The following is a 26,381-nucleotide window of genomic DNA, read 5'->3' as shown; positions in this document are numbered from 1 at the left end:
TTAGACGCGTCCTCAGAGCATGTGCAGACCAGTTGGCTGGTGTGTTTATGGACATATTCAATCTCTCCCTACCCCAGTCTGCTGTCCCCAAATGCTTCAAGATGGCCACCATTGTTCCTGTACCCAAGAAAGCAAAAGTAGCTGAACTAAACAACTATCACCCCATAGCACTCACTTCTGTCATCATGAAGTGCTATGAGAGACTGGTCAAGGATCATATCACCTCCACCTTACCTGTCACCCTAGACCCACTTCAATTTGCTTACCGCCCTAAAGGATCCAGATGATGCAATCACCATCACACTGCACTATCCCATCTGGACAAGAGGAATACCTATGTAAAAATGCTGTTCATTGACTATAGCTCAACATTCAACACCATGCTACCCTCCAAGCACATCATTAAGCTTGAGGCCCTGGGTCTGAACCCCACCCTGTGCCACTGGGTACTGGACTTCCTGACAGGCCATCCCCAGGTGGTGAAGGTTTGAAAAAACACCCCCACTTCGCTGACCCTTAACACTGGGACCCCACAAGGGTGCGTGCTCAGTCCCCTCCTGTACTCCCTGTTCACCCATGACTGCATGGCCACACACAGCTCCAACTCAATCATCAAGTTTGAAGATGACACAACAGTAGTAGGCTTGATTACCAACAATGACAAGACAGCCTACAAGGAGGAGGTGAAGGCTCTGGGAGTGTGATGCCAGGAAAATGATCTCTCACTCAAAGTCAACGAAACAAAGTAGCTGATTGTGGACTTCAGGAAACAGCAAAGGGAGCACGCCCCTATCCACATCGACCGAGCAGCAGTGGAGAAGGTGGAAAACTTCAAGATCATCGGTGTACACATCATTGACAAACTGATATTGTCCACCCACACAGACAGTGTGGTGAAGAAGGTGCAACAGCGCCTCTTCAACCTCAGGAGGCTGAAGAAATTTGGCTTGCCATCTAAAACACTCACAAACCTTTACAGATGCACAATTGAGAGCATCCTGTCGGGCTGTATCACCGCTTCGTATGGCAGCTTCACCACCCACAATCACAGGGCTCTCCAGAGGGTGGTGCGGTCTACACAACGCATCACCGGGGGCAAACTACCTGCCCTCCGGGACACCTACAGCACACAATGTCACAAGAAGGCCAAAAAGATCCTCAAGGACAACAACCATCTGAGCCACRTCCTGTTCACCCCGCTATCATCCAGAAGGCTAGGTCAGTACAGGTGCATCAAAGCTGGGACCGAGAGACTGAAAAACAGCTTCTATCTCAAGGCCATCAGACTGTTAAATAGCCATCACTAGCATCACTGTACATAGACTTGAAATCACTGGCCACTTTAATAAATGGAACACTAGTCATTTTAATAATGTTTACATATTTGGAATTACTCATCTAATATGTTTATACTGTATTCTATTCTACTGCATCTTAGTATATGCCGCTCTGACATTGCTCGTCTACATACAGTATTTATATATTCTAAATTCCATTCCTTTACTGTCACACCCTGGCCTTAGTATTCTTTGTTTTCTTTATTATTTTAGTTAGGTCAGGGTGTGACATGGGGTATGTTTGTGTTTTTGTCTTGTCTTGGGTGGTTGTAGTGTCTAGGGGGATTTTGTTAGAGTGTATGGGTTTGTGTTGAGTGAATGTGTCTAGCTATGTCTATGGTTGCCTGAGTGGTTCTCAATCAGAGACAGATGTTTTTCATTTGTCTCTGCATGGAGCCATATTTAAGGTGGCCATAGGCATCATGTATTGGTGGGTAATTGTCTATGTCGAAGTGTTTTGTGTCAGCACTGATTTTTTTATAGCTTCACGGTCGTCTGTTCTGTTTGTTGTTTTTTTTCCTCTTTAAAATAAAAGAAGATGTACTTTCCACGCGCTGCGCCTTGGTCCTCTCTCAGTCCCGTTGACGATCGTGACAGAATTCCCCACCAAAGGACCAAGCAGCGGTGAAACGGCAACAGGACCCACCTACACAGGATTTCTGGACATGGAGGACGAATTGGATGGTAAGGGACCTTGGGCTCAACCAGGAGAATATCGCCGCCCAAAGCTGAGCTGGAGGCAGCGAAAGCAGAGAGCGGGCGATATGAGGAGGCAGCACGGAGGCAAGGCTGGAAGCCCGTGAGTACTACCCAAAAATTTCTTGGGGGGGGGCTAAGAGGTAGTGGGCCGAGGGCAGGTAGGAGACCTGCTCCCACTTCCCAGGCTAACCGTAAGGGAGAGCGAGGAGTACGGGCGGACACCGTGTTACGCAGTAGAGCGCACGGTGTCTCCTGTACTGTTCAAGCCCGGTGCGGGTTATTCCACCTCCCCGCACTGTAGGGCTAGATTGGGCATTGAGCCAGTGCCATGAAGCCGGCTCAACGCGTCTGGTCACCAGTGCGTCTCCTCGGGCCGGCTTACATGGCACCAGCCTTACGTATGGTGTCCCCGGTTCGCCTACATAGGCCGGTGCGGTTATTCCACCTACCCACTGGTCGGGCGACGGGGAGCATACAACCAGTAAGGTTGGGCAGGCTCAGTGCTCAAGGGAGCCAGTACGCCTGCACGGTCCGGTATTTCCGGCGCCACCTCCCCGCCCCAGCCCAGTACCACCAGTGCCTACACCACGCACCAGGCTTCCAGTGCGTCTTCAGAGCCCTGTTCCTCCTCCACGCACTCTCCCTGTGGTGCGTGTCTCCAGCCCATTACCACCAGTGCCTACACCACGCACCAAGCCTCCTGTGTGTCCCCAGAGTCCGTGCGTCCTGTTGCTGCTCCCCGCACTAGCCTAAAGGTGCGTGTCCTTAGCCGCGTACCTCCAGTTCCGGCGCCACGCACCAGGCCTATAGTGCGTTTCAGCCGGCCAGAGTCTGCCGTCTGCCCAGCGGCGTCTGAACTGTCCGTCTGCCAAGCGCCGCATGAACTGCCCGTCTGGACTGAGCCTTCAAAGCCGCCCGTCTGCCATGAGCCTTTAGAGCCATCCGCCAGACAGGAGCCGCTAGAGCTTTCCGCCAGACAGGATCAGCCAGAGCCTTCCGCCAGACAGGACAGCCAGAGCCATCCGTCTACCCACGCCATCTGAGCCATCCGTCTACCCAGCGCCATCTGAGCCATCCGTCTACCCAGCGCCATCTGAGCCACACGTCTACCAGCGCCATCTGAGCCATCCGTCTACCCAGCGCCATCTGAGCCATCCGTCTACCCAGCGCCATCTGAGCCATCCGTCTGCACAGAGCCATTAGACCGCCGCTTCCCGAGCCGTCAGAGCCGTTAGTCAGTCAGGAGCCGCTAGAGCCATTCGTCAGTCAGGATCTGCCAGACCGCCAACCAGACAGGATCTGCCAGAGCCGCCAACCAGACAGGATCTGCCAGAGCCGCCAACCAGACAGGATCTGCCAGAGCCCCAACCAGACAGGATCTGCCAGAGCCGTCAGCCAGCCAGGATCTGCCAGAGCCGTCAGACCAGATGCCAAGCCGTCAGCACCATGACCAGCCAGAGCCGTCAGCCAGCCATGACCAGCCAGAGCCGTCAGCCAGCCATGACCAGCCAGAGCGTCAGCCAGCCATGACACCAGAGCCGTCACCAGCCATGACAGCCAGACCGTCAGCCAGCCTGACCAGCAGACCGTCAGCCAGCCATGACCAGCCAGAGCCGTCAGCCAGCCATGACCAGCCAGAGCCGCCAGCCAGCCAGGATCCGCCAGAGCCAGCCAGCCAGGATCCGCCCCTCAGTCCGGAGCTGCCGTCCTTCAGTCCGGAGCTGCCCCTTGTCCCGTGCTGCCCCTTGTCCCGGTGCTGCCCCTTGTCCCGTGCTGCCCCTTGTCCTGCTGAGGCCTATTATTTTAGGTGGGGTATTTGAGGGTGCCATTGGAGGAGGCTACCAAAGCGGGTATTGACAATGGTGGAGTGGGGGCCACGTCCCGCACCCGCGCAGCCGCCGCCATGATGGGCCCACCCCGGACCCTCCCCTTCTATGTCAGTTTGTGCGGTCGGAGTCCGCACCTTTGGGGGGGGTACTGTCACACCCTGGCCTTAGTATTCTTTGTTTTCTTTATTATTTTAGTTAGGTCAGGTGTGACATGGGGTATGTTTGTGTTTTGTCTTTGCTGGTGGTTTTAGTGTCTAGGGGATTTTGTTAGAGTATTGGGTTTGTGTGAGTGAATGTGTCTAGCTATGTCTATGGTTGCCTGAGTGGTTCTCAATCAGAGACAGATGTTTTTCATTTGTCTCTGATTGGGAGCCATATTAAGGTGGCCATAGCATCATGTATTGGTGGTAATTGTCGAAGTGTTTTGTGTCAGCACTGATTTTTGTATAGCTTCACGTCGTCTGTTCTGTTTGTTGTTTTGTTTTTTCCTTCTTTAAAATAAAAGAAGATGTACTTTCCACGCGCTGCGCCTTGGTCCTCTCTCAGTCCCGTTGACGATCGTGACATTTACTTAGATTTGTGAGTGTTGGGTAAATTGTTAGATATTACTGCAATGTCGGAGCTAGAAACACAAACATTTCGCTACACCCGCAATAACATCTGCTAAACACGTTTATGTGACCAAAAAATTTGATTTGATTGGCTGCGTTAAAAGCATACTTCGTGCCACAGGTGAACACAGCATTCGCACAGCAACTGACACTGAAAACTGGTAAGACAGTTAAGCAATTTGTTACTCGTCTTAGACTGTGACTGCAGGAGATGAGTACAATCAGATTAGAGATGCCATACTGAGCAAGGTTAATACAGAAATGTGCGCAGAAAACTATTAGAGGAGGGGCTAACATTAGCGGGGTCACTTGAGATAGAGATATCTCAGGTCAGGGCGTGACACTGTTTTCTTTATATTTGGTTAGGTCAGCGTGTGACTAGGGTGGATACGCTAGTTTTTGTATTGTCTAGGGGTTTTGTATGTCTAGGGTTTTGTAGGTCTAGGTATTTGTATGTTATGGTGGCCTGATATGGTTCCCAATCAGAGCAGCTGTTTGTCGTTGTCTCTGATTGGGAGCCATATTTAAGGTGCCATAGGCATCATGTATTGTGGGTAATTGTCGAAGTGTTTTGTGTCAGCACTGATTTTTGTATAGCTTCACGTCGTCTGTTCTGTTTGTTGTTTTGTTTTTTCCTTCTTTTAAAATAAAAGAAGATGTACTTCCACGCGCTGCGCCTTGGCCTCTCTCAGTCCCGTTGACGATCGTGACATTTACTTAGATTTGTGAGTGTTGGGTAAATTGTTAGATATTACTGCAATTCGGAGCTAGAAACACAAACATTTTCGCTACACCCGCAATAACATCTGCTAAACACGTTTATGTGACCAATAAAATTTGATTTGATTGGCTGCGTTAAAAGCATACTTCGTGCCACAGGTGAACACAGCATTCGCACAGCAACTGACACTGAAAACTGGTAAGACAGTTAAGCAATTTGTTACTCGTCTTAGACTGTGACTGCAGGAGATGAGTACAATCAGATTAGAGATGCCATACTGAGTAAGTGTAATACAGGAAATTGCGCAGAAAACTATTAGAGGAGGGGCTAACATTAGCGGGGTCACTTGAATAGAATATCTCAGGTCAGGCGTGACACTGTTTTCTTTATATTTTGGTAGGTCAGCGTGACTAGGGTGGATACGCTAGTTTTTGTTTTGTCTAGGGGGGTTTGGTTTATATTTTCTAGGGTTTTGTAGGTCTAGGTATTTGTATGTTTATGGTGGCCTGATATGGTTCCCAATCAGAGGCAGCTGTTTGTCGTTGTCTCTGATTGGGGATCATATTTAGGTAGCCATTTCCCTTTGGTGTTTGTGGGTTCTTATTCTATGTTTAGTTGCCTGTCTGCACTATTTCATATAGCTTCACGTTTCGTTCGTTTTGTTGTTTTGTTAGTTTGTTCAGTGTTCTTTCTTTAATAAAGAAGAATGTACGCATACCACGCTGCACCTTGGTCCGATTCATATGATGAACGTGACAGATAGCCGCACAATGTGAATGATTTGAAGTGCAAATGTCCGACATGCATGTGAGTACAGATGCTAAGGATAATGAGACTGTACTATCACAAAAGGGGGCGGAGACAGAATGCAGACAGAAAAGACAAATCAGAGAAAGTGTCATTGTGGACATGCAGATAATCTTGCAATCTAATCTGCACATGCTGTTCTCTCATCAAGTGATCGTATTTTCACCCATCAAACTATTCTCAATTTAATACTTTCTTTACTAATATGTCAAATTGGTTTCCATTATCAAATGGGCAGAAACAGGAGCAGGGAAACAAATAAATGTCATCCTTATGCACTCGAATAGCGAATGGAGGCCGCTTTCCCGCCAGTTCGTTTTTCATGCCTAGTAGGCTACTTCGGTTCAAGCACTGTTTGAACCAAGTTCCTGCAGCTATAAAGTGCTTAATTTGGGAAACCAAACGAAGTCTGTCCGTGAACATCGATAGTAACATGTTTTCACAACAAAACATATTTAATTAAACTGTTGGCAACCCCTATCTCTGCGTGCTCCAGAAAGAAATGAAGGAAAGGGAGGAGATGGAATGGTGGTGAGATATTCCGTAGCTACAGGTAACGTGTCAGCCTATTCATTATGAAAATGTTWAAAAAATGCCCTACTATTACTAGGCTATTCAAAGTCAAATACAAATTCACTAAAATTGTAAGCCGCCCTGCACAAACAATGAACCATCACCTAGGCCTATACGTTCTCTCCCAGACTCATGGATAGAATGTTTAGAGCGTAGCATAAAGGTAACCAGTCCATCCAGTATGCATAATAATACTGTCACGTTCCTGACCTTATTTCCTTTATTTTGTCTTTGTTTAGTATGGTCAGGACGTGAGCTGGGTGGGCATTCTATGTTATGTGTTTCTATGTTGGGTTCAATGTATTAGCCTGATATGGTTCTCAATTAGGGGCAGGTGTTTTACGTTTCCTCTAATTGAGAACCATATTAAGGTAGGCTGTTCTCACTGTTTGTTTGTGGGTGATTGTTGCTGTGTCTGTGTTTGTTGCACCACACGGTACTGTTTCGTTTCGTTCGTTCTTTCCTGTTCGTGCGTTCATTGTTTTATTTTCTCAAGTTCAGGTCTGTTAACGTCGTTTTGTTGTTTTTGTATTTATCAAGTGTGCTTCGTGTTCGTTTTTTCTTTAAATAAATCATTATGTCTTCATACCTCGCTGCATATTGGTCCGATCCTTGCTCCTCCTCAGACGAGGAGGAGAACGAACGTTACAAATACAATCCACACTCAAAGGTGATGACTATAATTTGTTTAGTTTTTGAGTATAGGCTAGACCACGTGTTAAACTCATTCCACGGAGGGCCGAGAGTCTGCGGGTTTTCGCTCATCCCTTGTACTTCATTGATGAATTAAGGTCACTAATTAGTAAAGAACTCCCCTCACCTGGTTGTCTAGGTCTTAAATGATAGGAAAAACTAAAAAACCTGCAGACTCTAGGCCCTCCATGGAATGAGTTTGACACCCCTTGGCTAGACCAATTATGTGTCAAATACATCGTAAATCGGTATTTTGTACAATGCATTCGGAAAGTATTCAGACCCCTTGACTTTTTCCACATTTTGTTACGTTACAGCCTTATTTTAAATTGATTAAATTGTTTTTTTCTCTCATCAATCTACACACAATATCCCTTAACGACAGAGCAAAAACAGATTTTATATATTTCTTTAATGTATTAAAAAATCTGAAAAATCATATTTTACACAGGTATTCAGACTCAGTACTTTGTTGAAGCACCTTTGGTAGTGATTACAGCCTTGAGTCTTCTTGCGTATGACGCTACATGAACGGAGCAAAGTACAGAGAGATCCTTGATGAAATGCCTCAGACTGGAGCGAAGGTACACCGTCCAACAGGACAACGACCCTAAGCACACAGCCAAGACAATTCAGGAGTGGCTTCGGAATGAGTCTCTGAATGTCCTTGAGTGACCCAACCAGAGCCCGGACTTGAACCTGATCTAACATCTCTGGAGAGACTTGAAAACAGCTGTGCAGCGATGCTCCCCATCCAACCTGACAGAGCTTGATGGGCTCTGCAGAGAAGAATGGGAGAAACTCCACAAATACAGGTGTGCCAAGCTTGTAGCATCATACCCAAAAAGACTTGAGGCTGTAATCGCTGTCAAAGGTGCTTTAACAAAGTACTGAGTAAAGGGTATGAATACTTATGTAAATGTGATTTCAGTTTTTTATTTGTAATAAATCAGCAAAAAATTCTACAAACCAATTTTTGCTTTATTACGAGGTATTGTGATGTCATTATGGGGTATTGTGTGTAGATTTATGAAGGAAAATGTTTTTTTCTCCATAAAATGTCTATGTTTGCAGACACACAACGAATATATGAGCTTTTTCTATGATTGTTTGCAGGTTATACACCTGAGCTGCACAACAGCATGTTTGAATGAAATTAATTTGATCCAGATGCCTATTGTCACGCCCTGACCGTAGATTGCTTTGTATGTTTCTATTTTTTGTTTGGTCAGGGTGTGATGTGGGTGGGCATTCTATGTTTGTATGTCTAGGTTTTGTATTTCTATGTTAAGGCCTGGTATGGTTCCCAATCAGAGGCAGCTGTCTATCGTCTCTGATTGAGAACCATACTTAGGTAGCCTGTTTTCCCACTTTTAGTTGTGGGTGGTTATTTTCTGTTTAGTGTTTGTTGCACCTTGCAGAACTGTTCGTTTGTCGTTTTGTTGTTTTTGTTCGAGTGTTCATATTTATACCTATTCCCAGTGGTGTAAAGTACTTAATTTAAAATACTTTAAAGTACTTCTTAAGTAGATTTTTGGGGTATCTTTACTTTACTATTTATATTTGACAACTTTTACTTTTACTTCACTACATTCCTAAAGAAAATATTGTACTTTTTAGTTCATACATTTTCCCTGACAACCAAAAGTTCTAGTTACATTTTGAATGCTTAGCAGGACAGGAAAATGGTCAAATTCAAGCACATATCAAGAGAACACGTGGTCATCCCTACTGCCTCTGCCCTGGTGGACTCACTAAACACAAATGCATCTTTTGTAAATAATGAGTGTGTGAGTGTGCCCCTGGCTGTCCATACATTTTAAAAACAAGCCAATGAAGGGAAGTGAAGTGTACAGGGGGACCACTGTTGCCAACAATTTTTCATTGAGATCCGCTATATTAGCTTCTTGATTTGTCGCTAGAAGTCACTAGAGGGTGTTTTTGCCGTTGCCGCAACGACATCACAGCACCAATTTGCCTTGCTGCAGCACAGCTGCGGTCACCTACTGGATTGGCTGACAATGGCTGTTGATACCTACTGTAGCACTACCTAGCTTGCTTGCTAGCTTGTTAGCACCCACATGACGGCAAGGCTAGCGTTTCTAGGCGAGTGCCGCTTGTATATTTTTCCCAGCCTGCTCCTCGGCATGCAAGCTGCGGTATCTGAGATGGGTGAGGTAAGGTGCAGTAAAGCGCTGTGATGGGAGGGAAATGTTCACTGTTTTAAATGTAATTAATTTAGGGGCTGTTCATTATGGGGAGGGTCTTTTGTTTTTATTTTGGTCATAGGGATGGTCCTGTGACAGCAATCCTATTAAAATACACATTCAGATGTTGACCTCAATAATTCAAACAAAAATTATATGAATAATAATAATATTGAGTGAATCTAAACCCTAAAGTGTAAAATTGTATTTTTAGTTCAAATAAATAATCAAAAGTGAACTACGAGCTTGGAACACGAGCGTTGGGCCTGTAACCGAAAGGTTGCTGGTTCAAATCCCTGAGCAGACTAGGTGAAAAATCTGTTAATGTGCCCTTGAGCAAGGCACTTAACCCTAATTTCTCTTGTATATCACTCTGGATAAGAGTGTCTGCTAAATTACTAAAATGTAGAAACATGTAACATCACCCCTACATTGACTCTATGGACAAGGCTGTCAATGATGTCACATCATTCATTCCTATGTAAAGACTCAATGTTGCATTTGAAGCTCTGGATATTAGCACAAATGATCCATTAGATTGACCAGATTCTCAAGTGGCAGCTTTAACTTCTTATGGCTGCAGGGGCAGTATTGAGTAGCTTAGATGAAAGATGCCCAGAGGTGCCCAGAGTAAACTGCCTGCTCCTCAGTCCCAGTTGCTAATATATGCATATTATTATTAGTATTGGATAGAAAACACTCTGAAGTTTCTAAAACTGTTTGAATAATGTCTGTGAGTATAACAGAACTCATATGGCAGGCAAAAACCTGAGAAGAAATCCAAACAGGAAGTGGGAAATCTGAGGTTGGTCGATTTTCAACCAAGCCCTTATATTGAATACACAGTGGGATATTGGTTATGTTGCACTTCCTAAGGCTTCCACTAGATGTCAACCGTCTTTAGAAACTTGTTTGAGGATTCTACTGTGAAGTGGGACCGAATGAGAGAGGAATGAGTCAGAGGTCTGCCAGCAGTCAGGCGCTGGTCATGCGCATTTCACATGAGAGGTAGCTGCGTTCCTTTGCTTTTTTGAAGACAAAGGAATTCTCCGGTTGGAATATTATTAAAGTTTTATGTTAAAAACATCCTAAAGATTGATTCAATACATCGTTTGACATGTTTCTACGGACAGTAACGGAACTTTTTGACATTTCGACTAGGGAACGCGCTTCATGACTTTGGATTTGTTTACCAAACGTGCTAACAAAAGTAGCTCTTTGGACAAAAATGATGGACATTATCGAACAAATCAAACATTTAATGTGGAACTGGGATTCCTGGGAGTGCATTCTGATGAAGATCATCAAAGGTAAGTGAATATTTATAATGCTATTTATTACTAATGTTGACTACCCAATATGGCAGATATCTTTTGGGCTGCTTTGTTGTCTGAAAGCTGTACTCAGATTATTGCATGATTTGCTTTTTCCGTAAAGCTTTTTTGAAATCTGACACAGCGGTTGCATTAAGGAGAAGTGTATGTATTTAGAAAATTGAGTATGCCTTAAATGCAAAGATGTCATACTCATTTAGTCTTTTTATCAAGTAGAATTCGCTGCACACTAATGAGGAAGGGAATCATCTTTTGTGGTTGAGAACAGCTGATAATCAGAATATAAAAATGCGCATTAGATGATACCTTCTTGGTATGGATGAGTAGAAGGGCTATCTTGATATTTGTTGCTTTCTGCAAAGGTTTTTAATAAACAGGACATTCTAAATAGTATGTAATACTATTAGTGCACATTAGTATTTTTAGTAGTAGGCAAGACAGATTTCAGACACGGCCTCAAGGTACTGCAGGCTACCGTAGCAACTAAATTATCCTTCTAATTTCTTCAGTATGCACATTTTTTATAACTAGTTTAAGGACACAAGGGAACACTAAAATAACACATCCTAGATCTGAATGAATGAAATATTCTTATTAAATACTTTTTTCTTTACATAGTTGAATGTGCTGACAACAAAATCACACAAAAATGATCAATGGAWATCAAATTTATCAACCCATGGAGGTCTGGATTTGGAGTCACACTCAAAATTAAAGTGGAAAACCACACTACAGGCTGATCCAACTTTGATGCAATGTCCTTAAACAAGTCAAAATGAGGCTCAGTAGTGTGTGTTGGCCTCACGTGCCTGTATGACCTCCCTACAACGCTTGGGCATGCTCCTGATGAGGTGGCGGATGTCTCCTGAGGGGTCTCCTCCCAGACTGGACTAAAGCATCCGCCAACCTGGACAGTCTGTGGTGCAACGTGGCGTTGGTTGGATGGAGCGAGACATGATGTCCCAGATGTGCTCAATTGGATTCAGGTCTGGGAACGGGCGGGCCAGTCCATAGCATCAATGCCTTCCTCTTGCAGGAACTGCTGACACACTCCAGCCACATGAGGTCTAGCATGTTCTTGCATTAGGAGGAACCCAGGGCCAACCGCACCAGCATATGGTCTCTCAAGGGCTCTGAGGATCTCATCTCGGTACCTAATGGCAGTCAGGCTACCTCTAGCGAGCACATGGAGGGCTGTGCGGCCCCCAAAGAAATGCCACCCCACACCATGACTGACCCACCGCCAAACGGTCATGTGTAGGATGTTGCAGGCAGCAGAACGTTCTCCACGGCGTCTCCAGACTCTTCACGTCTGTCACATGTGCTCATGTGCTCAGTGTGAACCTGCTTTCATCTGTGAAGAGCACAGGGCGCCAGTGGCGAATTTGCCAATCTTGGTGTTCTCTGGCAAATGCCAAACGTCCTGCACGGTGTTGGGCTGTAAGCACAACCCCCACCTGTGGACGTCGGGCCCTCATACCACCCTCATGGAGTCTGTTTCTGACCGTTTGAGCAGACACATGCACATTTGTGGCCTGCTGGAGGTCATTTTGCAGGGCTCTGGCAGTGCTCCACCTGCTCCTCCTTGCACAAAGGCGGAGGTAGCGGTCCTGCTGCTGGGTTTGTTGCCCTCCTACGGCCTCCTCCACGTCTCCTGATGTACTGGCCTGTCTCCTGGTAGCGCCTCCATGCTCTGGACACTACGCTGACAGACACAGCAAACCTTCTTGCCACAGCTCGCATTGATGTGCCTCCTGGATGAGCTGCACTACCTGAGCCACTTGTGTGGGTTGTAGACTCGCGTCTCATGCTACCACTGAGAGTGAAAGCACCGCCAACATTCAAAAGTGACCAAAACATCAGCCAGGAAGCATAGGAACTGAGAAATGGTCGTGGTCACCACCTGCAGAACCACTTCCTATATTGGGGGTGTCTTGCTAATTGCCTATAATTTCCACCTTTTGTCTATTCCATTTGCACAACAGCATGTGGAATTTATTGTCAATCAGTGTTGCTTCCTAAGTGGACAGTTTGATTTCACAGAAGTGTGATTGACTTGGAGTTACATTGTGTTGTTTAAGTGTTCCCTTAATTTTTTTGAGCAGTGTATATACACAGTACCAGTCAAAGGTTTGGGGACACCTACTTATTCAAGGGTTTTCTTTATTTTTACTATTTTCTAGAATAATAGTGAAGACATCAAAACTATGAAATAACACATATGGAAAAATGTAGTAACAAAAAAAAAAAGTGTTACACAAATCAAAATATATTTTATATTTGAGAATCTTCAAAGTAGCCATCCTTTGCCTTGATGAGAGCTTTGCATAATCTTGGCATTCTCTCAACCAGCTTCACCTGGAAAGCCTTTCCAACAGCCTTGAAGGAGTTCCCACATATGCTGAGCACTTATTGGCTGCTTTTCCTTCACTCTGTGGTCCAACTCATCCCAAATCATCTCAATTGGGTTGAGGTCGGGTGATTGCGGAGGCCAGGTCTTCTGATGCAGCACTCAATCACTCTCCTTCTTGGTAAAATAGCCCTTACACAGCCTGGAGGTGTGAGTTGTCATTGTCCTGTTGAAAAACAAATGATAGTCCCACTAAACGCAAACCAGATGGGATGGCGTATCGCTGCAGAATGCTGTGGTAGCCATGCTGGTTAAGTGTGCCTTGAATTCTAAATACCACAGATAGTGTCACCAACAAGCACCCCTGCACACTTAACACCTCCTCCTCCATGCTTCACGGTGGGAACCACACATGCGGAGATCATCTGTTCACCTACTCTGCGTCTCACAAAGACACAGCGGTTGGAACCAAAATCTCAAATTTGGACTCATCAAACCAAAGGACAGATTTCCACTGGTCTAATGTCCATTGCTCGTGTTTCTTGGCCCAGGCAAGCCTCTTCTTATTATTGTTGTCCTTCTATTTGCAGCAATTTGACCATGAAGGCCTGATTCACGCAGTCTCCTCTGAACAGTTTATGTTGAGATGTGTGTTACTTGAACTCTGTGAAGCATTTATTTGTGCTGCAATTTCTGAGGCTGGTAACTCTGATGAACTTATCCTCTGCAGCAGAGGTAACTCTGGGTGTTCCTTTCCTGTGATGGTCCTTTCCTGTGATGATGAGAGCCAGTTTCATCACGGATTGACTGACCTTCATGTCTTAAAGTAATGATGGACTGTCGATACTTTTTCCTTATTTGAGCTTTTCTTGCCATAATATGGACTTAGCCCTATTTGGTAAAAGACCATCTTCTGTATACCACTCCTACCTTTTCACAACTGATTGGCTCAAACGCATTAAGAAGGAAAGAAATTCCACAAATTAACTTTAACAAGGCACACCTGTTAATTGAAATGCATTCCAGGTGACTACCTCATGAAGCTGGTTCAGAGAATGCCAAAAGTGTGCAAAGCTGTCATCAAGGCAAAGGGTGGCTACTTTGAAGAATATTTTTTGATTCCAAATGTATTATTTCATAGTTTTGATGTCTACTATTATTCTACAATGTAGAAAATAGTACAAATAAAGAAAAAACGTTGAATATACAGTGGGGAGAACAAGTATTTGATACACTGCCGATTTTGCAGGTTTTCCTACTTACAAAGCATGTAGAGGTCTGTCATTTTTATCATAGGTATACATCAACTGTGAGAGACGGAATCTAAAACAAAAATCCAGAAAATCTCATTGTATGATTTTTAAGTAATTAATTTGCATTTTATTGCATGACATAAGTATTTGATACATCAGAAAAGCAGAACTTAATATTTGGCTACAGAAACCTTTGTTTGCAATTACAGAGATCATACGTTTCCTGTAGTTCTTGACAGGTTTGCACACACTGCAGCAGGGATTTTTGGCCCACTCTCCAACAGACCTTCTCCAGATCCTTCAGGTCTCGGGGCTGTCGCTGGGCAATACGGACTTTCAGCTCCCTCAATGATTTTCTATTGGGTTCAGGTCTGGAGACTGGCTAGGCCACTCCAGGACCTTGAGATGCTTCTTACGGAGCCACTCCTTAGTTGCCCTGGCTGTGTGTTTCGGTCGTTGTCATGCTGGAATACCCAGCCACAACCCATCTTCAATGCTCTTACTGAGGAAGGAGGTTGATGGCCAAGATCTCGCGATACATGGCCCCATCCATCCTCCTCAATACGGTGGCAGTGTCCTGTACCCTTTGCAGAAAAGCATCCCCCAAAGAATGATGTTTCCACCTCCATGCTTCACGGTTGGGATGGTGTTCTTGGGTTGTACTCATCCTTCTTCTTCCTCCAAACACGGCGAGTGGAGTTTACACCAAAAAGCTAAATTTTTGTCTCATCAGACCACATACCTTCTCCCATTCCTCCTCTGGATCATCCAGATGGTCATTGCAAACTTCAAGACGGGCCTGGACATGCGCTGGCTTGAGCAGGGGGACTTGCGTGCGCTGCTGGAATTTAATCCATGACGGCGTAGTGTGTTACTAATGGTTTTCTTTGAGACTGTGGTCCCCAGCTCTCTTCAGGTCATTGACCAGGTCCTGCCGTGTAGTTCTGGGCTGATCCTCACCTTCCTCATGATCATTGATGCCCCACGAGGTGAGATCTTGCATGGAGCCCCAGACGAGGGTGATTGACCGTCATCTTGAACTTCTTCCATTTTCTAATAATTGTGCCAACAGTTGTTGCCTTCTAACCAAGCTCTTGCCTATTGTCCTGTAGCCCATCCCAGCCTTGTGCAGGTCTACAATGTTATCCCTGATGTCCTTACACAGCTCTCTGGTCTTGGCCATTGTGGAGAGGTTGGAGTCTGTTTGATTGAGTGTGTGGACAGTTGTCTTTATACAGGTAACGAGTTCAAACAGGTGCAGTTATACAGGTAATGAGTGGAGAACAGGAGGGCTTCTTAAAGAAAAACTAACAGGTCTGTGAGAGCCGAATTCTTACTGGTTGGTAGGTGATCAATACTTATGTCCATGCCATAAAATGCAAATTAATTACTTAAAAATCATACAATGTGATTTTCTGGATTTTTGTTTTAGATTCCGTCTCTCACAGTTGAAGTGTACCTATGATAAAAAGTACAGACCTCTACATGCTTTGTAAGTAGGAAAACCTGCAAAATCGTCCATGTATCAAATACTTCTTCTCCCCACTGTATCACTATAATTGGGGATCCTGCTTTCTGAAAACATCATCCTGTACTACCCTAGTCGGCCTTGAACTTTATGGCTTCAATGAGAGGGGGCAGTCCATCTGCCCTGGGTTTTCTGGTCCATTTGTAATGCGTCGGTAACGTGTCGGTAACGTCGAACGCTGCCCGAACAAGGAGAGGGACCCGACTTCGGTAGAAGTCGTGACCACATTTTGTACTGTGACACAGAGAGCAGAGCACTGTCCGCTGGACGGGTAATTTTGCACTCTGGATCAAAGGTAGCTCAGTAATACATTAGCCATTAAGTTTACTACATAAAGAAGCCATAGCCTCACTTCTCCCATAGTCCAGACAGACTCAGAGATGAACTTGACTGCTGAGAAACACAGTGTTCCCCTCAGTGATGGGAACCGGATTCCCCTATTTGGACTGGGGACTTATGGAGACCCACGAACGGTAAGGGAAACCTTTTTTTTTTTAAAGAGCAGTTTGAACACCAGGTGCATGTGGGAAAAAAGATTTGACAAAATGTACTCCTGCACAAAAACTTCACATTACATTGTTGGTGGAGTATTCAAGAATAGCAATATTTTAATTTCACATGTTTCAAGAGTATACCTGACAGTCTGATTTGGATAACATAATTAGGATTTTTCACTGACAGGCAGGCCACCTGTTAATCTCAGTCCCAGACACGTTTAGCCTGGGGACGAGGTCAACCACCTGTAAACTAGAAAGCGTTTTGACTAGAACTAGAAAGCGTTCAAAGATCAAATGAGTCCATGTGCATATGAGCACAAAGTCCATGTTTAGTGCTGTGATTGACTGGTTAAACATTAACTAGTAAAAAACTAAGTAGGCCTTACTAATGTCTCTAAGTTTAAGAAATAAATTGACTTATTTCTTTCATGTAAGTTCACTCTCTTAACTCTGTTTTTTGACAGACACCCAGAGGCACAGCGTTAAACAGTGTGAAGCATGCAATAGATGTGGGGTACAGACACTTTGATGGGGCTTTGGTGTATTTCAATGAGCACGAAGTAGGCCAAGCCATAAGAGATAAAATTGAGGATGGAACCGTCAAAAGAGAAGACATCTTTTACTGTGGAAAGGTGAAGTTGTTTTATTGCTGGTTGATTTACACACTTCAACATCACTTAACTTTCTATCACAGAACCATAGTAGGCCTTTATTTTAAGGGCCGGTTACACTGGTACAGATGCCTAGTCCTTGATTCAAAACTAGAAGCATGTTCAATGAAGATTCCCAATTGAAAGTGCATTTTTGTCCAGGAATAGGTGATAATCTTTGTCCGGTAAACTGGACAAAGACTACATACCTTTTGTATTTGTTTTGTATTTTGGGGTCTTTTCCATTGGTTCTATTGCAATCAAGCAACGCTAAAGTATTTGAAATGATATCAAATAGTATTTGAACCCAGGTCTGACAGGCTAAGAGCGGTTGGTCATAGCAATCTCCTTCTACCTGTCTCAGCTATGGAACACCTTCCACCCCCCAGAGCTCGTCAGGCCTGCCTTAGAGAGGACACTGAAGGCCCTGAAACTGGACTATGTGGATCTATACATCATCGAGATGCCCACTGCATTCAAGGTTAACAGATTGTAACTACTGTAGTCTACAGACGTCAGTTTGAAATTGCACCCACCACTTCAAGGCCAATGTAAAAGACCAATTCTAAAAAGTTATCATGAACTATTTTTAAGTCAACTCAAAATGTTTCAAATGTGTCATTCATTCTTATCACGGTATCTCAATTTCAGCCTGGTGTAGAGTTTTATCCTAAATATGAGGATGGGCGGTATATTTACCATGAGACAGACCTATGTGCAACATGGGAGGTGAGTTCTGTCTTCCCGGCCCATAGCCAACTGCATCATCGTCTCATTATCAGAATCAATTGTGTTTAGAATAGCTGAAGGAATCTCAACTATCAGCATACTTATGGGGTGGTTATAATGAACAATATAAGAAAAACAATGTACTACAGAGTATTATAACAGCATAGGCACTAGCCTATATACAAAACCCAGAGTAAATATTCTGGGCACAAATATAAATTCAATTGCAATGGCCTTGGCTCTAATCTCTGTGTCAAGGACAACGCCATAAATAGTCAGTCAACCTCTTTCCAAAGTTCTCCAGTCTCTAGAATTTGTGTTGTGTTTTTCTCTGGGGTATGTCTCTCTCATTCTGGTAAATCAGTATGAAGGACATATTTTAAAGTCTCCTCTCTTCCAACAGGCTTTAGAGGCCTGCAAAGATGCAGGGCTGGTCAAATCTCTGGGAGTCTCCAACTTCAACAGGAGACAGCTGGAGCTTCTACTGAGAAAGCCTGGCCTCAAACACAGACCTGTGTCCAACCAGGTGGGGCAAACTCTCTCTCAATGCTGAGATGCTTATGCAATTACATTTGCAAAACCTCATTTGAGATTTGTGCACATAACTAATAAGTGCTATATATATTTTCAATACAGGTCGAGTGCCATCCATACTTCACTCAGCCCAAGCTGCTTGAGTACTGCCGTCAGAATAACATTGTGATCGTAGGCTACAGCCCCTTAGGCACTTCAAGGGACGCCTCCTGGGTGAACCTGAAATGCCCTCCTTTGTTGGAGGATGAGGTCCTGGTCTCCATAGCAAAGAAGTACAGAAAGAACAGTGCTCAGGTGGCCCTGCGATTCAATGTCCAGAGAGGAGTGGTGGTCATCCCCAAAAGCTTCAGCGCTCACAGGATCAAGGACAACTTTCAGGTTCAACTGAATTAAACATAGTCAACAACCACTAATATACACTGAGTGTACAAAACATTAGGAACGCCTGCTCTTTCCATGACATGGACTGACCAGGTGAATCAAGGTGAAAGCTATGGTCCCTTAATCCCTTTTTAAATCCACTTTGAAGTCCCTTTGAACGGGGTATGGTAGTAGGTGCCACGCTCAAAAGTTTCCCTTGTGTATTAAGAATGGTCCACCAACCAAAGGACATCCAGCCAACTTGACACAACTGTGGGAAACATTGGAGTCAACATTGACCAGCATCCCTGTGGAACGCTTTCGACACCTTGTAGAGTCCATGCCCTGACAAATTGAGGCTATTCTGAGGGCAAAAGGGGGTGCAACTCAATATGAGGAAGCTGTTCCTAATGTTTTGTACACTGCATGGTGACCTATTTCAGTTATACCCCCTTTTTGTACTTTGTTATAGATATTTGACTTTTCACTCACTGAGGATGAAATGAAAGCAATTGAAGGACTGAACAAAGACATCCGTTTTGTGGAGCTTTTAATGTAAGTATTGCACTTTAGTAGCTACAATATTGAGTCAGTTTTTATATTTAGGTGTTGATACAGTGTGTTTTTCTTTTTCCCACAGGTGGAGTGACCATCCTGAATACCCATTTCTAGATGAATATTAAGCCTGGCAATATAACTCCATGTATTCCTGTACCCTTGACAAATTCACTGAACATGTTTCATTTCTTTGTGTGGAACCATACTGTAGTAGCCTACATTTCTTTGGGTTAATTCTGTCATTTTGTGAGGCAGTACCCCTCATCAAAAGACCACTAGGGGGCTCTACATGACAATGAATGAAAACCATTGACCAGTTGACACGAAAAAACTGTTTGAGAAATCAATCCCTATTGCACCTTAGTTGTATTTAACACATTTTTAAAAGTATAATAACCGGAGACTGCTGAAGTATCCCAAATATGCTGAAGTATTCTGATATGTAACAATAGTCTCATAACACTGTTAAGACATTCCTGCTCCTAGTGTTTGTTTATCAATCAATAAATGCACGTCAAGCTGACTTCTAAGTGGGAACTCTGGTCTAGTGTGACAAGTAGTTGGCAAGCGAGTAGAAACAGACAGGCACTCAGGCCAGGTTACCTAACCACTAACCCTAACCAATCAATGTTTATCTGACACACTAACCTATAGGGTAGAAACAACAATTCAATAGAAAAGAATGTCCTATTATACTGAGTGTACAAAACATTAGGAACACCTGCTCTTTATATGACATAGACTGACCAGGTGAAGGCTATGATCCCTTAATGATGTGACTTGTTAAATCCACTTCAATCAGTGTAGATGAAGGGGAGAAGACAGATTAAAGAAGGATTTTGAAGCCTTGAGACAATTGAGACATGGATTGCGTATGCGTGCCATTCAGAAGGTGAATGGGCAAGACAAAATATGTCAGTGCCTTTGGTAGTAGGTGCCAGGTGCGCTGGTTTGAGTGTGTCAAGAACTGCAACGCTGCTGGGTTTTTCACACTCAACAGTTTCCCGTGTGTATCAAGAATCATCCACCACCCAAAGGGCATCCAGCCAACTTGACACAACTGTTGGAAGCATTGGAGTCAACACGGGCCAGAATCCCTGTGGGACGCTTTCGACACCTTGTAGAGTCCATATCAAATCAAATCAAGTTTATTTTATATAGCCCTTCGTACATCAGCTAATATCTCGAAGTGCTGTACAGAAACCCAGCCTAAAACCCCAAACAGCAAGCAATGCAGGTGTAGAAGCATACCCCCAACAAATTGAGGCTGTTCTGAGGGGCAAAAAGGGGTGCAACTCAATATTAAGAGGTTGTTCCTAATGTCTTGTAAACTCAGTGTATATCTCTGTAATACATGTCCCCATACTTGACATAGTTTTACATATTCCTCAATGCCCAGCTGAGCCACTGAATTTCCAATTGTTTTAAATGTGTGGAGTACTCATGATAATACTACATGCTTTTCAACCACTGACTTTACATCCATCAACCATTTAGATGTGTCATCATGGCCTCTTAGTGCAACGCATTGGTCCAATTAAGATAAAGCAGGGCACTATGGGAATATTTATGGACAAACCTTCCCACTGTGTCTCAGTCAGACCACAGTTCAGGCCCAAACGACCTGCCCTCACAACAGGAGACCTCGATCTGCATGCTTAAACCTCCTAATGAACAGCATGGTTGTTATGAACGAGACAGGCTGATTGTAATAAGGAAGGACAGGGCAGCGTCTTCAGCCTGACAGACAGACACAGGGTGAGTCCTAATTAGCAGCCTATTCACTACTTTTGACCAGAGCCCTATTGGAGTCCTATGGGCCCTTGTCAAAAGTAGTGCACTACAAAGGGAATAGGTTGTCATTTGGGATGCATCCACACTCTGATCAGCAACCTGTCGCAGTACAGTGAAGAACAGCAGGAAACTGAAAGGAAATGTTGTTGGCACCTTTTTCTCTTTGTGCTTTTTTCACCAAGTGTGACAATTAAGGTCTTGACACATATTTTAAAGAATGGAATGTGCGGGCAAATTGAATTAAGCTTTACTGGCAAACAGCACTGAACGACTGAACTATGGTGACCTGAAGCAGTTGTTTTGCTTTAATTTTGTACATCTAACATTGTCTTGACTCCTTTTATCATGTCTAAGTCGACCTTTAAAACAAAATTGTACTGATCATATACTGTCACGCCCTGACCTTAGTTATCTATGTTTTCTTTATTATTTTGGTTAGGTCAGGGTGTGACGAGGGTGGGTATGCTTGTTTTGTCTAGAGTTTTTGTAGATCTAGGGGTTTTGTAAGTCTAGGTAATTGTAGGTCTATGGTGGCCTGAATTGGTTCCCAATCAGAGGCAGCTGTTTATCGTTGTCTCTGATTGGGGATCCTATTTAGGTTGCCATCTTCCCTTTTGGTTTCGTGGGTTCTTGTCTATGTGTAGTTGCCTGTTCAGCACTCAATTGTATTAATTCACGGGTCAGTTTGTTCAGTGTTCATTCATTTAAATAAATAGAATGTACGCATGCTGTGCCTTGGTCTCCTCCTTACGACGGCCGTGACATATACACTTGAGGTAGTGGATGGAGTATTTGATATTATCCCGTTAAGCACAAAGTGGTTGAATCAACATTTTTTCCACGTCATTTCAACCAAAATATTTAATGTGATGCCGTTGAAAGGAATTTCAATATCATTCTTCTTTTTTTTTACCCCACTTTTAATCTAATTCCAATGACATGGTTCAAATATTTGTTGATTTCATGTTGAATTCACATTAGTTTACAACTCAATTAAATGTAAATAAGTTATTAAACTGTTGAACTGACGTATGTGCCCAGTGGGATGGTCATTCTATTTGATCAATCTGGGCATACCCATGGTCAAACCAACAATCCTCTCAACTGTACTTATAYATGTATCCTGTTGGGATTATTAGTTCAAATCTGTACGGGAAATAGTGTCATATAATGGGAACCGACGGGGGGAAGTGACGTTGTATAGGATGGGGTTAGGGCATACAGGATTGAATGGTACTGGGATGTGTAATGGCGGTATGGTACAGGAAACAGTTGAACATGTATTATTGTTTTGTGAAATGATTGATGTAGTAAGGGAGAGGTTGTTTAATTAACAGGTTATTTTGGGTGGGGGTGATGGGAGTCGTGAGATTTGTAGGGAATTATTTTATTTGATTAGAAATTCAGGGTTAGCTAGGAGAATATACTGGTAGGTTGTGACTGGCTTCACACTCCAGTACAGTAGGTGGCGGTGTATGCATCTGTCAGTGGGTTGCAATCCGCCAATACAAAACTTGAAGAAGCTCACTAGGTCCTTGTATAAGGACTGAGTCATGGTGACCCAGCACACAGTGAAATGAGAAGATGAAAGATCCAATGTCAAACTACTACAAGAAGCAGGCATTAGGAGAACTCTGCCAAAGGTTACAACTACTGATGAAACATCATCCCACCCTTTTGGCAGGTTAAATGGGTTGTTGTATCGGGTAAACACAATTTCATAGACAACAGTATTGGTTATGTAAGTTGCTGTCCTTGCTGTCTTCTGTACAGAGCTATAGACTGTCTACTATTCAGTTCTGTCTGTTAGTCAGTTCTGTTGCAAATTATATACAGGTCAAGAATCTCTATGCATACATTATGAACTAGAAGCAGTTTGGTGGTGGAATACAGTGTAAAGCACTGTGAGTGATCATTAGAATAGACGTAGTAAAGAAGTACAGTAAAATATATTATGCGGATAGATCATTTGTTGGTTCCACATTGATAGATAGCTATCTGACAAAGCCAATCTGTATCTCTAATTTACGGTCACTGCAAGACCCTGAATACAACAAGTACAACAAAGTCAAACAACTACAGGTTGTGGGAAAGCAAACTTCTATGTCTTTGACTAGAATAATAATACAATTTGAAAAGGAAAACGAAAATGGGGGTAGAAAGAAAGGAAAAAACACGCTGACCCCAAAATAACCTGCAAAGCACAAAAGACCAAAACACATCAGCCTCAGAAAAGGCTTCTAGATTGTTAAGACCCACGACTTTCAAACAAATGCTCTGAACTGGGCCACTCTAGCCCCCTGCGGTGGGAAAATGTTGTGAATGGTGTGCTGGGCCTGTGAGGAAGGGATCCGGTCGGGGGAATAAAGACTATTTTCTGGGAGCTGAATCAGGGATGTGTTTGGGAGCAGGGGCTTCACTAAGCAGGAGTGATGTTTTAATTACAATCAGTCGGTGTAGAGCTGTCTCTTATACACATCTAGATGTGTATAAGAGACAGGTGTGTGTGTGTGTGTGTGTGTGTGTGTGTGTGTGTGTGAGAGAGAGAGAGAGAGAGAGCGCACGCGTGCGTAAGTGTGGCTACACATGTAGGATCTTAATTTGAGCCAGTTTTCTACAGCAGGAAAATAACCTGTAGCAACAGGGAATGTTAATTATTATGTGAATTATAATTAATGGACATTTTTGTAGGGGTTGATACATTTTTTGTAAGGGAAAATTAACTTCAGAATAGTTTTTAAACCTCAAATACACTACACATGTTAACTACCTGCAACAGGGTGGTCAAATTAAGATCCAACATATGTACAGAAATGTCGGTCTGTACTGTATCTATACTGAACAAAAATATAAAAGCCACATGTAAAGTGTTGCTCCCATGTTTCATGAGCTGAAATTAAAGATCCCAGAAACGTTCCACACGCACAAAAAAATAATGTCTCTAAAATGTTATGCGCAAATTAGTTTACATCCCTGTTAGTGAGTATTTCTCTTTTGCCAAGATAATCCATCCACCTAACAGGTGTGGCATATCAAGAAGCAGATTAAACAGCATGATCATTACACAGGTGCACCTTGTGCTGGGGCCAATAAAAGACCACTCTAAAATGTGCAGTTTGTCACACAACACAGATGCCACAGATGTCTCAAGTTTTTAGGGAGCGTGCAACTGGCACGCTAACTGCAGGAATGTCCACCAGAGCTGTTGCTGGATAAATTAATATTCAGTGTAAGAACAAATTTATTAATCTGCTTCACATATCCCCCAAAATATATTTTACTCACAAATTCCAAGAATCCTTAAATAATATGATGGCAACTGGGAAAATCCTCAATCAACTGTTGAAGAAGAAAAAGGCATCTACAACTATCCCATCTCAATGTATTGTTGAAAATAAGACCTATAGTGAACGTGATGTTATTCAATGTGAATTGAATACATTTTTTGCGAATGTGTGTTACTCTCTGTCAAAGAAAATTTAGAAAACTGCTAGAAATCCCTTGGATTACATTAAGGGACATTTTCTTTCAGTTTGATCTTCCAGATGTAATGGAGGTGATGGAGGTAACTGGAAACTTAATGATATCAGCAGCAGGTCATGATGAGATTGATGCCTCTTTGGTGAAATCAGTGTCTTCCTCGATTACTGAGCCTCTAACGTATATCTTCACCAAATCTATGCAAACTGGTATTGTTCCTAAAGATTAAAACATTTTCCAAAATGATCAACCTCTATAAATCTGGGGATCCAAGATCTTTTACAAATTATCACTCAATATCTGTACTACCATGTTTTTCTAAAATCCCCCCAAAATTGGTGTATAAGAGAATGTCGAAACATTTAAATRAACACTGTAGTCTATATGAACACCAATATGGTTTTCATAAAAACTACCCCACAGAAATGTCTCTTTTGCAACTTTACAGCCCTTACCAACTGTCATATATACTCCCTCTCCGGCCTCTAGGTCATCAGGCTGCTGATTATCCCGCACACCTGTCACCATCGTCTCYCGCACTTGCGCCTCATGACACTCACTGATTCAGAGAGGTTGGATTAAATGTGAAAGACACATTTCAGTTGAATGCAATCAGTTGTACAACTGACCAGATATCTCCCTTTCCTTGATTACCGTTTTCATGATTAAAAATACAGTATAATTGGTTGTTTATGATAGAGAACAATTTGTTCATGCAAACGGCTGTGCATCTACCAGGGCCAAGATGTCCTGTGGTGTGTCACAGGGTTGATAATGGGACATTTGTTATTCCAGTACATATGCCTCCTACCTACACAATTACTCATCATACAAAAMACATTTGCTAGACTAGCCACCTCCTCTAATTAACTGGCTCCATCTGCACCTTTGTTTAAGAAACGCAATATCTTGTCTATTTATGACATTAATGTACGCCAATTATGCATTTTCATCTACAAAAACTCATACCTCTCAGACAGTTTCCATAAACCCTTCAATGGATTCTTCCAGGTTAATTCTGAAATCCATCCATCAGTATATAACACGAGACACTGCAATAACCTTCACCTTCCCCAATGCGGCACCTCACGTAGTACAGTTCCTAACAGACACCATACTCCGGAATTCTTATCTTCACGTTGCCAAAACCACATCATCCCTCAATAAGAGGACTGGGTGTCAGCCTGATGAACCAAACTAGCCAATAATTCCCTCCATGTATCATAACTCTCTCAAGCACACACACACACACACACACATAATAAAACATGTTTTTTCTTATCCGGCTTATCCGGCCACATCCGGCTTTTCACCTGCGGGATCATCTGAGACCAGCCAACTGGACAGCTGATGAAACTGAGGAGTATTTCTGTGTTGTAAAAAAAAGCAGCCTGCCCAGTCATGTGAAATCCATAGATTAGGGCCTAATTCATTTATTTCAATGAACTGTAACTCAGTAATATCTTTTAAATTGTTACATGTTCCGTTCTATTTTTGTTCAGTATATATAGTTAGATCACTCACTCTCTCTCTCTCTACACTCTCTCTACACTCTCTCTACACTCTCAGAAAAAAAAGGTTTACATTTGTTACTAAACGGGTACAACTGCTTGTCACTGAGGTGGTACCCTGTAAGGGCCTCCTTTGTACTTTTTCTAATAGGTACATAATTGTACCCCAGATAGTAGCTTTCTCCACAGGTACATTTACATTCACATTTTAGTCATTTAGCAGACGCTCTTATCCAGAGCGATTTACAGTTAGTGCATTCATCTTAAGATAGCTAGGTGGGACAACCACAAACAGTGCCATKGGAAAGTATTCAGACTCACATTTT

At 43.2% G+C, this 26,381-nt stretch overlaps 1 protein-coding gene across 1 annotated transcript; it reads left to right on the top strand.

Moving 5' to 3' along the window:
- The first annotated feature begins 16,071 nt into the window (after window positions 1-16,071).
- On the top strand, window positions 16,072-19,793 carry LOC111962216 (aldo-keto reductase family 1 member D1). The gene is made up of 8 exons (XM_023985132.3): window positions 16,072-16,415; window positions 16,904-17,071; window positions 17,454-17,570; window positions 17,741-17,818; window positions 18,222-18,344; window positions 18,455-18,730; window positions 19,185-19,267; window positions 19,353-19,793. The coding sequence occupies exons 1-8, from the start codon at window positions 16,323-16,325 to the stop codon at window positions 19,393-19,395; spliced, it is 981 nt and encodes a 326-aa protein (XP_023840900.1). The 5' UTR covers window positions 16,072-16,322; the 3' UTR covers window positions 19,396-19,793.
- The last annotated feature ends 6,588 nt before the right edge of the window (window positions 19,794-26,381 follow it).

This window comes from Salvelinus sp. IW2-2015, linkage group LG4q.1:29 (assembly GCF_002910315.2).
Source record: "Salvelinus sp. IW2-2015 linkage group LG4q.1:29, ASM291031v2, whole genome shotgun sequence".
NCBI classification, from domain to species: domain Eukaryota; kingdom Metazoa; phylum Chordata; class Actinopteri; order Salmoniformes; family Salmonidae; genus Salvelinus; species Salvelinus sp. IW2-2015.
This window is presented reverse-complemented; position numbering and strand designations above follow the sequence as displayed.